General features: G+C 34.3%; 2 protein-coding genes across 6 annotated transcripts in view; one reads left to right on the forward strand and one right to left on the reverse strand.

Moving 5' to 3' along the window:
- The window catches only part of LOC105218594 (probable beta-hexosaminidase fdl), a 41042-nt gene that overhangs the window by 13780 nt on the left and 10116 nt on the right, over window positions 1–17146 (reverse strand). The window contains exon 1 of one of the 4 annotated variants that reach the window (XM_011194290.3): window positions 6323–6544. The exons of the other annotated variants lie outside the window; for them this stretch is intronic. Coding sequence (XP_011192592.1) covers window positions 6323–6336 — 14 coding nt within the window. The 5' untranslated portion in view covers window positions 6337–6544. Of the gene's footprint in view, window positions 1–6322; window positions 6545–17146 lie in introns of those variants that run through there. 4 annotated transcript variants of the gene reach the window in all.
- LOC114804749 (uncharacterized) lies at window positions 720–17081 on the forward strand. 2 transcript variants are annotated; one of them, XM_054234906.1, is made up of 4 exons: window positions 720–1035; window positions 5599–6235; window positions 9907–10054; window positions 15344–17081. In XM_054234906.1, exons 2-4 carry the CDS (start codon window positions 5742–5744, stop codon window positions 16922–16924), a joined length of 2223 nt encoding a protein of 740 aa, XP_054090881.1. In that variant the 5' UTR covers window positions 720–1035; window positions 5599–5741; the 3' UTR covers window positions 16925–17081. The 2 variants fall into 2 exon arrangements, with proteins under 2 accessions (XP_054090881.1, XP_028900255.2); XM_029044422.2 differs by lacking the exon at window positions 720–1035 and adding an exon at window positions 3757–4063.

A 17146-nucleotide genomic window follows, 5' to 3' on the forward strand; every position in this document is an offset into this window, starting at 1 on the left:
AATATTGTCATAAACAACACATTATAAATCTCGCAATTAGTCTTGCCTTATCTACGCTAGAATTTCAATACACTAATCTCAGTAGTTTTCCAAGATGAATTGCTTTTCTGGTAATCCCAAACATTAACTTTGAATTTTTTTGTGTTGATAAGATATTGACAGAAATAAGCAAGATTCTTTTCTAAAACAAATAAGTGAGATTATACATATTTTTGAGAGCAGAATATCAGAAATACACAGATTAGTTTGTAATTATTTTCGATTTCGACAACTCTCGATGTATCTCTCACGGAATCTCTTCAAAGTCGCCCTGTTATAATACGCAGAAGTCTGGACAGCGATAGCATCTGATGAGATAACAAATCGAGGCGTGTTGGAGAGAAGAATCCGCCAAAATTTTGATATCTATAGTTTTTCGAACAGATTTATGAGGAGTGTACAGTAGCTCTGAAAGAATGTCCCCTTCTTTGAACTATCCTATTCGACAAAACTAATTTCGGGACCTACATAAAAAAAAAATATATTTACTTCTTTATCACTTAAGTGACCTTGAATAACTTGATTCGCTGTATTTTATAACCCTTTGTCATCACAGCTGCTTCATCTGCGTTAATTACACAATGACTGTTGCGTTTTTATGACTGCTGTAATGACTTGTTTACCTATCTTTAGAGGTATTTAGACCTTAAAATGTAAGTCAATCATGATAATATAAAGTCAATGTGAACGAAAAAATTGCTCAACAGTAAGAAAATTTAAAAATTTCGGGAAACCGACATATTTTAGAGATATATTTAATATAATGAAATTTATATTTAATCTTATAGAAATCCAATTTCGACAGCGCTTCTGCAAAACTATCACAAGAAACAGCAAAAATTGAGAAGCTGGAATTTTGCCAAAAAAATTGTTTTCCGAATTACAAGATTATATATTCCTTTAACGAAATGCGTTTGTTTTTTTTCATGTCAGATGATCCACTTCGAATATATAGTGGTCACCGTAAAACGCCTTTTTTGGTAGGAGTTCCTGGAGGTATGCTATAGCAGCTTCAAAAACTGTTATTTTTACAAATAAAAAATTATTCAATACTCTTCAAAGGTACCATAATCTGTGTGCAAATTTTTAAATTCTTAAAAATTGATATCGCTCTGATTTATGGTACATGGAGTGTAGGACAACCTCCGAGAAAAATACTTAAAGCCAAAGAATGTTTCAAATAGGTGATTCTATCAAATAATAAATATTTAATAAGTATTTCACTACTCGTAAGTATTATCTGTGTGCAAATTCTTAAAATAATAAATTTAGAAGTTTTCTCAGGAAAAATGTGTGAAACCCCTCATGTTTTAGGGCTCCTAACTAGATGTAACGATCCGCGTACTTCTTTTGGTTATAATATTAAAAAATGATATCGTTCTGATTTATGGTACATGGAGTGTAGGATAAACTCCGTGAAAAATACTTAAAGCCGAAGAATGTTTCAAGTAGGTGATTCTATCAAATAATAAATATTTAATAAGTATTTCACTACTCGTAAGTATTACCTTTAATGTTTACTAGAAAAGAAAATCTTAAAAAAGTATTCTTCTTTTTACCGTTAAGAACACGAAATGGCAGACACTTCTTTACATTTCAAGTGAACCAATTTTCTAACAGCCAATCTTATGGCCAAAAACATTCACCATATAGCTTGTATATATGCCATACAACACACCTTAACAAGTAGTTAAATTTATGAGGAAAAACAATAGCAAATTGTGCTTAACCAACTCTTTAACTGTTTTGCTTTGTGTGCCAAAACAAAAGAGAGCAGAGCTTAACGCGGCATTTCTCTTTTGTTAGCCCAATTCGTGCTAGCACATAATCTGTCTACTGTAACAGTATTTCCGAACTTGCGCTAAAATAAAGCACTGTTATTCGGCAAACAAGCAAGCAAAAGCCGACACAGCATTTTGCGAAAGCCGCAAGCGGCGACGAGAGTGTTTCGATTCGATACCGTTAAGTGTACGTATTGTAGTAGCCGATTGTTATCTGCAAGAGTTGCGTGTCCTTTGCGAATGAGCCGATTGCCGTTGGGAAGGTCGTTGGGTGGCGCCCGGAAATGGGTGGTCTATGCATTTATGTTATGCATATATTTTCATATGTTGTTGTTGTTGTTGTGTTTGTAGAGCAAGCATTTGCAAGCTTGTGGCACTGGGTGCCTGTGTGTGTGTGGGTTTTTAGTATGTGTGTTTTGTCTATTTGTTGTTGTCGAAAAGTGTGGATCGTTCGAAATAATATTGTTGGCGGTCGGCAGATTTCAGTTGAACAAATGGCGGCTAAGTGTCAAGTTGTACGTTGAATTGGTTTCGACAGGCGAGTCGATGTGCGTGCGAGTGTATCCTTTGTTATGACTGTGCGTGTAAATGCGACCGCTTAAGGTTACACGGTGAGAAAAAGTACTGAGTAGTTCACAAAGTCGGTTGCCGTAAAGTGGAAGAAAAACACTTTTTTTTATTAAATAGTGAAAAAAAAAAACAAAACAATGTAAGAAGCAAAATTAAGTGAAAACAAACAAAGGATATATATTTTGAAAAAAAAAACTACAATTCACAAAAAAAAAACACAAAAAAAATCACAAAAAAACTATCAATAAAAATATTAACAAAAATTATTAAAATAAAAATATTTCCATATTTTAGTCGCTTTACAATTTGTTATGTTCTTTTTATGTTGTTTGTTAAAATAAAAACGTTTCTCTAGACGTTAGTATTTCACAATGCGCCTGAATGTAGGCAACATTTATATAACAAATTACAATATAACAATAAAATATTTTCTAATTATTTACCAATATCCAGTTTATTATTAACAGTTACCCTAGTTAGTTAGTTTAAAGCGGAAGTTTAAAAAAAAATAATTAAGTAAAAACTTGTTGAAGAAAACGCCTAAATGCAGGCAACGTGTCATGTTTTTCATTTTAAAATAGTAGCTTCTAAGGAATATCCAATAAGCATCAATTTAGCTTTTCATTTATCTATTTTGAAGCGCACTCAAAGTTAAAACGTTGCCTACATTTAGGCTGAATTTGAAAATAAAGAGGAACAGCTGTTCTTTTCCAATATTCTATATTATTATGTGTTTAAAGTAAATAATTTCCTCAAAAGTTATGTAATACGTTATATAACAGTAAAGTAATTTTAGAAGAATCATACAATTTACATACTTAATGGACTACGTGACGGGATAAAATAAAATTCAATTTAAAAAAAGTTAAATTTAGAACATTACACATATGACAAATTAAATTACGCTACGCTGACGTTGTGCACTTTATTAAATATTAAGCATTTTACATTTGTATGCTTCCCCAAATAGATTCCGTTAACACGAAATAATATGTCGAACATCGAAAAGTTTCCATACAAAATAGACACCAACTTCTGAAATTATGGTGCAATTAACTGATGCATAGTATTATTATTTGTAATATTGGACCGTTATTTAGTACAGCAAACGCTTCGGTCAAAGGGAAAGTAGGTGTATAAACGGAGCACGAACACACGGCAGGTGGCAGGAGCTATACGAGTATGTAAACACATCGATTCGCCATGCAATGTGTTGGTATTTGTTGTTCGTAACTACCAATCGTGCTAGACTAGACTAGACTCGCTAGCACGTACTCTTTATCCTGTCCAACTAGTTTGTTAGATGTGAGCGAGCTGCGTAGTCGTGATGGACGATAGAAGCAAAGCAAGAAAATCGTTATTTGAAAAGTGTTTAACACAATATAACTGTCAGTGAGCAAACCAAGTGATTTCTGATTAACAGTGAAGTAATCACAGTTGCAATCACAGTTAAAGTGCCTTCATTAAGTTAAAAGGTTTATAATTGTAGATAAAAGAAAAAATTACAAATATTACCTGCTCATTTGTGTCAAATTAAATTGAAACTAATCACCGTGAGTGTGTGTGCTCTTCTTTTGTAAATCTGTGAACTAATCGATGACTCTGACTTTTGTGTGCGTGATTTAATCACCTAAAAGGGTTTTGTAATAATTTACCGTAAGGATTTGTGCCATGTAAGGGATTTAGTTTGAATATGTTGAATGTTATTAATTATATTTATATGAACACAAAATTTATGGATATACTTGAATTAAATTTTATTTAAATAATTAAATAATTGTAGACATGAAGTGATAGACAAAATTTAAAATAAAAATTGTTACATAATTTTGAAGCAATACTAAGAGCTGAAGTGAAATTATTATAAAATTGATTTAAATATTAAGCTATTATAAATAATTAAACTATACTAAATAATACTAGAAATTTTAAACTATTATTTTCTCCTAAATATTTAGTTTTTTTACCACGACCTTTTATATACATATTTTTAATTTTCTTTGAAAATTACATTATCTGAAGTGTACATTATATACGCACAACATAACCTAATAATCTCGCTAATTGCCATTTATATGTTTAATTTAATTTATAACGATCGGGGTAGTAGGTTTACGACTTCAGGAATATTTATTCTTGTTATGAAAATGTGTGATAAAATGTAGGAAACAATATGTTGCCTACAATTAGGCGCATTGCAATTTTTTTTATATTGAATAGGTAGATTACTTAGAAATTCGGTATTTATAATAATAAGAAAGAAGTGTTACAAAAATTGCCTCCTACGTCTTTTAAGACTTGAATTGAATTGAAATTTAAAATAGACACAAAACCATGGTATCTAAAACTAAACTAAAACCAAAAGTAACACGGAATAATCTCCCTATTTAAACTGAGTTCTTCATAAAGCTACGAAAACTCAAAATAAATATACACACAAGAATGAAAAAGCACCCATGGAATTTACTGAAGTGGCACAACAGGTCGTATGAGTAACATTTATTAAGTTTTACTACGATCTCCAGCCCTTGAGATAAGTTTCAAACAATATCAGGCATTGTAGCAATGACGAGAAAATATCCTTGTTTTTGTAGCGACATAAAACATTATAAATATTACTTCCTTGGTCAGATTTAAGTCCAGATCCCTCCCTTATACTTTAAACTGACTACAGTAGGAACTTGATTTTGCTTAAATAATACAATGGGAGTATATTCTTGAATACAAAAAACAACAATTTAATAAATCACGTATAAATAATTCAGGATAAAAGAAGTGATTTTAAGTTAATATATCGGCATTTTGGAGGTTCTGAAAATATGTTCTCAAAACACTGCTAATCTAGTTGAAGTAATTAATTGGGCATTTTGGAGCTCTAAACTGATCACTGTACAATGTACTTCTATCTCAATTTGGGTGAATATAAGTTAGGTTAGGTTCAAAGTTTGATGGATCCCACTTAGACAGCTGAAGTTGGCAGTCCATCCATAACATCAAATAAAAAAAATCCAAGTTTTAGCAATCTACTTTTTAGGTTATGTTGTGGATATCTTTAAATTGTAATATTTAATTAAATGTTGAGAGATTTGACGTTCTTAATTATTGAATTTTATATAGTAGAAACAACAGTACATAAAATAATAATTTTATTTTTTGTCAATATTTTATATCTATGATTATAACCATCGTATACCACTCCCTCCCATAGGCATACTTAAGAAAGCAAATGTAAATAACAACGCGCAAATAATCCAGATTTACGTCAGAAAATTATAATCACTTCTTGGAACACAATCGTTTACTAACTCTCGCAACTAATACAGCGTTAAATCGTATAACAAAAGAGTCTCGATGATGTCCTTAAGACGTTTAGCTGTAATTGCACCGTTAACGTTAATGCACAATAAGCACAACAACAACACAGCAAATGTGGTTAATATGACCACCAGCACAACAACAACAGCAGCAACTGCAACAACAAATGTTGACGTAAAGCAAACACAAATAGTTGGAGCAGCAGCAAAAACAACAACCACAACAACAACTGATAATAACAAACACAACAATAATAAACATGCAATTATCGACGATGATAGTTACACCGATGATAGCGCCGCCACGGACAGTAGCAGCAATGATGACAGCAATGAGACATACACGAATCTAATGACAAACACATACGCGGACGGCGGCGGCAGCGGCATGCAAACGATACGCGCCAGTTTCGGCATAAGTGGTCTCATCGGTCACAGTCCAGGCGGCATTAGTAGCGGTGGCAATATCGGCGGCGGTCATCAGACATATCCACATACAATTAATGGAAATGCCAATTTACTGTTATGCGGGTGAGTACAGTTATTATTTATGCACTTATGTGCGTAATGCACAATAAATTTGATTAAAAACAGAAAATAATATTACATAAACCATACCCCGGTACGTTCATTTAACGTAGCTCCAAATATTCACCATCAATTTAAGCGATCGCTTGTTAATTTTTAGAAATATGCAATTAATTTGTTTTTAAATAATTATACGATTTCTGTACATTTGCTTTTGTGTTTTTGACAATATATATTTTGGTAACTGCTGATTTGTTTCTGCCATTTGAAATTTACGAAGACAATGTCAATGTAAAATATAAAACAGAGACATTCAAGTTTTCATAGAAATCTGTAGTATGTTCAGCTATTTGTCAAAAAAATCGATAAAATATTTTTAGTGCATATCGACTCTTTCTTGAATGTTTCTGTTTTAATTTATTGTCTGATAAGTTCTGTTTTTTTTATTTATTTTTAATTAAGTAATATCTCTTTTGTTATGGTTTGATAGTTTTTTTATTATTGATCTCATTCTGTTAATTAGAAAAACTTTGGATTATCAGATGTAATCGATATTTTCTTAATATATTAGTACGCATATTTTACCGTTATCAACCATTTATATTTTTTAATTTTTTTTAATATTTCAACTGGTTGGACATACTTATTTTGATGCAAACCGGGGATACAGCATTCCAAACTTCTTAAGTTCGGTCCCACAACTCATATACCCACTTAGAGAATTAATGTACTTCGCCGGCTTCATCTTGGCATGAACCCACAAATTTTGAATTGGATTCATATGCGGTGTTTGGTACTCATGTAAGGGTCGAAAACTTTGGACATTTTAACCCATTTTGTACAAGGCGAGCCATGTGCTTCGGGTCATTAAATGAAATTAAATTGTCTCGTTGAAAGATAACTTTTTCAGCAGCAAGAGCAGCAAATTTTGTTGTAAAATTTTCAAATAAAGTTCCTTACGTATGATTCCATCAATGCGTACCAGACGACATACCCTACACAATTTTTGGTGATACACCCCCAAACTATGATTGACCCGCTACCATGATTTTCTGTTTGGTGAAACATGGTTTGGTGTAATCGTGTTTGGGTCTCGTGTATAGTACTGGGAACGACGATCAGACTGATAACGATTTATTTTCGTCTCATCAGACCATTTTACTTTTAAAATAAAAAAAAAATTTTGTTTTAAACTTCCAGTATTCTTAAGTCCAATACTCATGTGTTGCAACAAAATGCGCCGCATCTGCACATGTATTTTTATCAACTTTGGTTTTTTTTCTTTTCAGATGATTTAGGAAGAAGCTTTTTTTAAATTGACGCGCTGTTCATTCCATTATTTTTATTGTTATTTTAAGCTTTACTTTATTTTATTTTTATTCTAATTCAACGTCTACATTTTTTCGATAAAATTATTATTTTTGTTTTTCTATTTCACATTATAATTTACCGCTGTCTTCAGTTAATTTTTGAATATGAAATTCATTGCTGTTTTAAGTTTTGTAATCAGGATGTTGTTGTGAATAATTAATCAACAACCCTTCGATAAATTTAATCGATTTATTATAATATATCGCATTAAAACACTATTATTATATAAATCGTCATATTTTATTTTTTTTATTTATGAAAAAGAAATTCTGACATTTCGCGGCTAGTAAAGTCGTTTTTTATTTGATTCTTGGTAAGACAAAAACTTTAATTACCAACTACTGCTTTTTATTATATATATATATATATATATATATATATATATATATATATATATGGCGTAGGAACCGCTTTAAGCGATTATAGCCGAATCCACCAGAACGCGCCACTTTTCACCAAGTGAAACCAGGTCACTTTGCACTTGATCTTTCCATCGGAGTGGAGGTCGTCCTCTTCCGCGGCTTCCTCCAGCGGGTACTGCATCAAATACTTTCAGAGCTGGAGTGTTTTCTTCTATCCGTACAACATGACCTAGCCAGCGTAGCCGCTGTCTTTTTATTCGCTGAACTATGTCAATGTCGTCGTATAAATCGTACAGCTCATCGTTCCATCGTCTGGGGTATTCGCCGTTGCCAATGTTTAGAGGACCATAAATCTTGCGCAAAACCTTTCTCTCGAAAACCCCAAGAGTCGTCTCATCGGATGTTGTCATCGTCCACGCTTCAGCGCCATACATCAGGACGGGAATAATGAGCGACTTATAGAGTTTGATTTTGGTTCGTCGAGAGAGGACTTTACTTTTCAATTGCCTACTCAGTCCAAAGTAGCACCTGTTGGCAAGAGTGATTCTGCGTTGGATTTCAAGGCTGACATTGTTGGTGTTGTTAATGCTGGTTCCCAGATAAACGAAATTATCTACAACTTCAAAGTTATGACTGTCAACAGTGACTGCTTTTTATTACAAAATAAATTATTTCATTTTGTTTGGTTTTGACTGTCTGATATAAATTCTAACCACCATTATAACAAAAATGTAAAGAAATAGTAGTTTTCGCTTAATTGATAATTATGAAGAGATTCGATAAGTGAAACATTTATAAATCGATAAGATTTAATTATCGAATTTTTCGATGAAAGGTCAAAAGCGTTATTATTGAAATAATGAAACCTGAGGGAGGTTGGACGGAGAAGCTCGAAAATAACTTGCATTTTCATATTATTTATAGTTTAATATTTAAGTAAAAAAAATTGATTAAAAAATATTAATTTTTCCAGTAAATAATTGATGTATTTGAGTATGCAATATTCAATTTTGTACGCTATTCGCTAAATTACACATTTTTACGACCACAATAATGGTCTGCTGAACAATCAACGTCAGTGTGACAAAAAAAGAACTGTTTCAATTACAACAAATTACACCAGTACACATACATACAAATAATGACGTGTCTACAAAGCAAACTCAACTGCCATTCCATTAACAGTAGCAAACGCTTTCATTTTCGGCATGTATTCCATTTAAATGAAAAATGTTTGCAATATCTTTCCACCAAATTACAATTAATCCACGTGCTATTGAAGTTGAGCACTTGCAACTGTTATACTGCAGGTATTAGCTCCACATTATGGCCATTGTCAAGAATATTGACCGATTAATGACTGTCCATTTGGATCATAAATATAAATGTAATTGTTTGCAGTATACAATGTCTTTATTTGTATTTACCGAATTAGAAATATAGAATATACACAAACATATGTACATACAGATATATATGTATATATTTGTATATAAAAAAGTAACTTGCATGTTAAATGCGATTGACCTAAAGTAAAACAAAAGTCACGCGAACACGCGCGCCACTTTTACGCCGGTCACTCTATTGATTTCATTTATATTTGTTAAAAACAATAAAAGCGCATAAGTGGGAAACAATGAGTTTCGGGAAATTTGAATTTGGGGCCCTTTTCAAATGACACCCACATTTTGGTTATTTATAGCGAACGAAAACCCTCATAAACGCCCCAAATTTCGTCTAGAGAAAATATACGTCACTGCACGTCATATCCAGTCAATGACGTCACTACTTGCACACTTATTACATTAACAGCTTTAACCCGAAATAAATAGAATTACCGTATTTCTTACTTTAATATTAATGTATTCTTCTAATTTTTTCCTTTTTCACCATTTTATATAAGTATAATATATTTATTTGTATTTGACCTTTTGCTTGCAGCGCCATGCTCTCCGTGGTTACCACCATTTTATGCGTTGTTTGTTATTGTTGCCATCGCAACATAAAGAAGCGCACCGAAGCCGCATATCGCCAACAACACCAATGGCTTGAAAGTGATCCCAATATGGAAATATATAGTGTGGAGCAGGTAAGTTGCCAGTTAATCACCTTAATGAGGGCGAGTGCCTTTTTCAATGCAGTTCACATTTTTCTTAATTGGGTATTAGGGGTATTTGCAGTGTGAAATAGATAGTTTAACAAGAGGTGCATATTTGAAATGCAAAAATAATTAAATCAACAAAAGCCCAGAGTAATATTGTGTAATCATTAGCAGCTGCTTTCATTTAGTGATTAGAGATGGGTGCAATAGAAGAAAGAAACGAGACAATATTGTCAGAGTATAATGCGCAGCACATATGGGAACAATATAACCTTAACTCGGATTCAGTCATAAATAAGTTAAGTGGATACTCTTTCCCAGCTAAATACAAGGTAACCATGAAATTCAGTGATCTGGAAGCTAACCAAAAAATCAAAAATGTTATTTATACCCGAAAGCACTATTTATAAAGCCAATAATATTAAATTTGGTGTAATTGAGGTTATCGCCGATTCCCCGAAGAGTCTTGTTTTGTTAGCTGCTCAGGTGGGTTTCAATATCACCATCCAGCCTCGTCTTGCTACCTCTCAGCGTCTATAAAATATTTCCAAATTTGAAAAAAAAAACCTTGAGTAGATAATTTTCCACCGTTGAAGAAGTAAACTGCTCAGACATAATAAATATAAATCGGTACAAAAGGTTCAGTAAGGTCAATATTTTTGGGAGAGATATAGAATGGGTTATGGCGGATCTCTGAGTTGTGAAACATACTTGTACAGCTTGTGGAGAAAAGTACAAAGATTGTATGTCCTGCACTGACAAAGGGTCTGGAATCCATTACAGATATGCTTAGGTGATTTATTCCGGCTAGTTTAAATGGATAGCTGAAGTTGTGACATCTCAGATGTTTCAGCTTCAATCTGCTTTGAGACCACAAATGGTGTCTGGTAAGATATTTAACATTACTGACGTCAATTTATAGTTTAAAGCAGGAAAAGGAAAGGCTTGCCGTGGACGAGAAGACCTCTTCCGCATAACAGAAGCAATTGCGACTTCGGAAGGGCTGTTAGTTAGCCAGCGCTAGTCAAATCCAGCTATTCAGTAGTAAATTGCATATTTTTTGCCAGCTCATCAGCTTTACACCTTCTTCCAATTGGCCATATGGCCAAGTCTCCATCTCAGTTTCAAAAGAAAGTAGCTTTTCAATTTCAATAGAGAGTAGCACGTTGTGAAATTTAGGTACACCCGAATAGTAATTATTTATTACGTGTAAACATACGCGTGAAACTATTATCGATCGTATACACATGTGCATATTTTCGGTTTTATGGATATATGTATATTTCATAAGAAGACAACTAAATAGTTTATTTTTATTACAAAGGTAAACTAATCAATATTAGAATTTGGGATATCAGACTAACCGTGAATATGAGTAAATGTAGATATGTAAATTCGACTAGTGTTCAGTAGAATGGAAAAGGAGATTACTTAAAATAGTACAAAATACAAGGAAAGTTGGATAAGTCACTGCATCTTCAACTATACCGAGTATTTTATGCATGATTTTTACCAAACAAAAATAATCAAGAATGTACTCTAAATTAATTCAAGTTCAAAGTTCAAAAACACAATTTGAATACCCAAATATTTAGTTGGTATCAAGGAATGGAAGATACGAGGCAGTAATAATAATTTTTGTTTAAGCGATTTACTGACTTATCAAACCTTCTTCATAGTTAGGCCTAAACTAGCCTGTAACCTCCAAAACAGATATACACACATTAGTTGCACCCATGTGTGTGGCCCATTTAATAATAGCCTTAATCATCAATATTAACCACATACATACGTGAAAAAATATAAGTATTAGGTACGTGCATTATGAGATAATGTGAAGTAATTAGGTGCAACTGATAGTAAAACAAAGCGATGATAGTAAAGTAAAGCGATGTCTGCGGCTAATTGATATTTTAAATAAATGAAAAATGGAAAAAAAACTATATAGTAGTTGCAATTAGTTGTAGTAAAATATGTTTGAACTGAACTAAATGTTCCGATTCAGAAGAAATAGACTCTTTCATACAATACATATATATATATATATATATATTGCAGTACTTTTCTTTCACCTTAATCTGATTTTACGACTATCCACTACAAGCGCGCGTGTGTCACCATTTTTCACTATTTCACTTTGCCCACCCAAAACAGTTGAAATAGTAGCGTTTCCTCCAGGCCACCACATTAAATCAAGCGCATTTCTTATAAGTTGACCTGTCTTTCTTCGACTTTATTGATACTACATTTCTACTAAAGTAAATATAATTAAGTTTTATGTGACACTTGTGTTTGTCTTTGCCTTTGCCCTTTAAAGACGGCGTCAACACCAGTTGCTGTGATAAGTTTTTGGGTTAAATCGGACATTTGCCATCATTAAATCAGTAAATTAATAGGACAAGCAAGTAAAGTGTATTATAGGACACTTGCTTTTTTTGTTTTGTTCTTTACTTAGCACATAGATACGTAACTGTAGTATATATAAGTATATGTGTACTTATAGTATATGTATATAGTATATTGTACGTAAACATAGTAAGTGTGATATGTTGGTAGTAGATTGTAATCGTTTGAAGTATGAGCCTCGTATCTTTATTGAATAAAACTAAAAAGTAAGTGGGGATTCTAAGTTGTGGGTTTGGAAAATTAATTGAACTGCTTACATTTTGTTTAGTGTAAGTTATAGTAAGAAAGCAACATGTTCGGTGCCACAAGGGCTTACAAACTGACTTCTTAAAAAAAAAAATACATATTTTAGCATAGATATTCTTGACAATTCATACGCATTAGTTAAATTAAGTTAGTTAGTTAAAATAAATTGAAAGAAATTGTTTGAAATAATCAAAACAATATTTCTAAACTAGTGCTGAACGGCTTCCAGGGCGTATGGGTAACGAAATTTATGTGAAAGTTCATACATCCATAGATATAACGGGTGTTTTTTAGATATTTCATTTTCATCAAAGCAATTCGTTTTTCGGAATTGGTTGTTTTAGCAGCTTGTTTTTACTCAGTTTGGTTTGTCATTTCATAATAAACAAAATGTATTGTTGCAAAAAGTGCTCGAAATCAGGCACTTCAGCTGGAATTTATAATATTTGAGTCAGCACCGGCATTTTTTCGATGTACGAGGGTGTTCAAAAAAGAATTAAATATAAATAAATACTTGAGGGGCATGTATGTAAAGGGATTCTCAATAAGAGCACCCAAAAGAAAAACGGTTTGGCATATCAATGAAATTCTTTATTCTCCTGTGGTCAGCTCAGGCACGCTTGCAGAAGTCCAGACGCTGAACCCAATTTTAGAGGGTTTTCAAGCATAAATCAGCCGATACTGCTGCAATTTCATGTTCGATATTCTTACGAAATTCGTCAATCGTCGCTGGCTTGTTGACATAGATCATAGTCATAATTTTGACGGGGCTAGGAAATAGTCTAACTGCGTCAAATCGGACGACTGCGGCGGGCCATTTCGTGCGATAACATCTTCACCAAATTTTGGTTATCAATAAATCGATTTTGACATTCGCTGTGTGGCTTGTGGAACCACATATTGTCCAAGTCCATATCATCCAATTCGAGCCAAAAATATTCGGTTATCATTGAGTCTTGATAACGTAACGTGTCGGTCTTGATAATCACGGAAGAAAACGTCGCCGGCCCATAAACCAAACCGTAACTTTTTCGGGATGCAATAGCGACTCTTGGAGTACGTGTGCATTGCTGCATGACCTATTTTGCTTATTGACGAAGCCATTCCGCCAGAAATGACTCCGAATTTCGGTAGTAAATTTTAATAATTTCGACCTAATAATTGGATCCTATATCTTTCCATTATGAAATGGCCTTACTGAAGAGAAATGTCAAAATAGCGGAGAAAATGTGGCGTCGTTTGTTGTCCTTATAAGGAAATTTGTATGAAATTTGATTGCTAAAAGCTATTGGCAATACAAAAGTTTGAGTTATGGAGATCTTCGAGTTATAGAAGTTCGAGTTATGAAATTTCCACTATATATATATATATATATAGTAACAATTATACAACAACAATATTCGGTTTAATAAAATTCATTTTTTAGTTGATGATATCCAAAGTTAAGCAAGCTTTCAATATTAAATGCCACGCATTTAACATTTATAACATATCAGTATATTTATACATATCAATAATACAAAGTTGTCTGTAAAATCAAGAAGTTATTAATATTTACATAATTGTAAGTCAAGCAATCAAGCATTGGAACCATAAATAAGTAAAAATTAGTGCAGAAAAATAGAAAAATAAACAATAACGTTAAACATCGCCTCAAATAAGTGTAAGCACCTTTTGAATATTTGCCAAACCAGCGCAACGCAAGTAATATTTACTCATTTACAAGCTATGAAGGTGTAGAGTTAGGTTTTTGTTTGCCAAATAATAACACACACTAACGTACAAAGACAATACTTGTCTAATTCTTAAACAATCAAAGACTTTACAGTGTGCTACAACACTGTGTGTTTGTTCAATGAGTGTGTTTGGATGAGTCAAAGCTAATGTTTGGAGAGTTATAACAAAATTTACGATATACATATTTTTTACACGAATAATATTTAAAAAAGAATTTAATAATATTAAAAAACAATGCGTTATATTATAACTAGTTACGAACTAGTCTTCAACAGACTGGTTACATTTGGTTCATAATAAAAGTATTAGGTTTACAACTTTGCTTCCGCCGTTTTTTTGTAAATTTAAGGCTTTTTTTAATTTAGGACAGCCTCACCATACGTATCCGAAAGCATTCGATGAGCCTCAGCCGCACTTTTCTTGGAATTAAAAAAGAAAAGCAAAATTTCCCGCAAATGTCGAGAATTCGGCTCAAAAATTGACATTTTCAGTTGAGAACAAGTTTGAGATGCAAACAGATCTCTACAAATATTTTGTTGGGTTAATGTTGACACAAATGTCCAAGATCGATATAAAACGATTTAAACGATTTAATCGACCAGTGCTTGATCCTAGAGACCATCTCGCAAATGTCGAGAATTCGGCTCAAAAATTGACATTTTCAGTTGAGAACAAGTTTGAGATGCAAACAGATCTCTATAAATATATTGCGCTTGACTCTAGAGACATGTATTGGAAAACGGCGGAAGTAAAGTTGTAGACCTAATAGTTGTAAAACCAGTTTCAGAAATATGTGCCTTCAACTTAGATAAATTAACGTCATTATTTTATTGATTAACAATTTGATGATGCTCTTCAAATTCAATCGCTTCATTTATCTCTCCACAGAGCTATGAAACGTCCGGCCTATTTTTGGGTGAGTCCAGCGATGGTTTCACCACCTTGGCGACACTGCATCACGAACCGCCACCTTCGTATGATGCCGTCGTGGCCATGCAAGAGCAACAATTGCTACAACATCAACTCTATCAACAGCAATGCCATCTACAACAACAGCAGCAACAACATCAACAGCAAATGCATTTACAACATAGCTCTCCGCCGCCCGGCTATCGTTCCACATTGACCGTCAACGACATGCCAACACCAACAATGTCCGCGTCGGCAGCCACGAGCAACATGGCAATGGATACGCTGACAAACGACAGCAACGGCAATTTGAGCGGCAGTTGCAACATCAGCATCAGCGGCAACAGCATTGGTGGCAATAGCTGTAGCAATTTCTTTGCCTGCGGCAAGCCGAATACGTCGAATAATAGATACAGCAACAACAACAGCAATACTGTGGCATTTTACAACATGAAGAAAGCGCTGAACGCACAGTCATGCTGCTCGCTGCAACGCGCCGAGGTCGAGAATATGTGGAACGCCGCCGCTGCCGCAGTGGCAGTGCGCGCTTCACACGCCACCTCCTCACCCTGCGGCGCCGCCAGTCTGGCAGTTGGCAATGCCGCCGCCGGCAGCAGCAACGGCACCAACAATAACAACAGCAGCCGTAGTCACATATCACCGATGTTGTTGGCGCGCAAATCATTGCCGCTGCCATTAACGTTGCCCGCGAAATTCACAGCGAAATCGGGCGCACGTCGTTACCTCTCGCATCACAGCACCTATTATCGTCGCGGTTGCCCACTTTGCGGTAAATTTCGTTACGACGTCGATGACGCACTCACACAGTCTGTGGAGAGTGGACTGGACGTGCCCGCAAGCACTTCAACATCAACAGGAGCAGCGGCAGTGACCGCAGGGCGTGCGGTGGCGCCAGTAGCTGCTGGTGCAAATGTAGGTGAAGTCAGCAGCAGCGCTGATTTGCGGGTCAGTGACAGCTGTCAACAACTGACTGCGTTAGACGATGTGGTTTCAGAAGGCAGAATGACCGCAGAAGCGCTCAGCCACAGGCAATTGGACAAATGTGCGTGTGTCGTCAATATTTTGGAGTCCCCAACCACTGTAATTATTGATAACGACAGTAATGGCAACAATAACAACAACAGTTTGGCAGCAATTAATGCCGCTAACAACCTGAATGCGCAGTCTAGCGAGCTGTGCAACGATACAGCTGTTGAAAGCACCGCCGAAATGATTGATCAGAATGCCAATGCAAATGGCAAGGCAGTAATAGAGCGCGAGAGCTTGGAGGAAGCTGAGAGCATCGAGTTAACCGAAAATGCGAATTTGGATGTTGTAGCTTCAACAAACGCAGCGAGCTCGTCGAATTTTGACACCGAGGCAGCAGCAAGCATGGTTTCAGTTGAAGCTCCTTCGCCGAATTCATCCGAGGATAATACTTTGGATGTTCTAAATGCGAATAGCGGCATTATAAGAGTCGACATGAGCAAAATCATCGATCAGACGGGCCTACCCACCTATGCGGCAGCCGCCAAGCTGGAATCAAGCGGGTATGTGTGAACTTAAGGAAGCTGCTTAATTACAAAACAGATGTGCTTTACTAGTTTTAATGGAAAAAAAAAGTCAAAACATATGTATATTTTATAGTCACTAAAAGTGCATGCGATTTATTAAATACACCGTACATATTTGACAAAAAATTAAAATAAAAATAAAGAAAAAAAATTACTGCAAAAAAAAACAAAAAAAAATTGTAGCGTTTAATTTTTTATCTATATCGAT

Source organism: Zeugodacus cucurbitae, chromosome 6, assembly GCF_028554725.1.
Source record: "Zeugodacus cucurbitae isolate PBARC_wt_2022May chromosome 6, idZeuCucr1.2, whole genome shotgun sequence".
In the NCBI taxonomy this organism is placed as follows: domain Eukaryota; kingdom Metazoa; phylum Arthropoda; class Insecta; order Diptera; family Tephritidae; genus Zeugodacus; species Zeugodacus cucurbitae.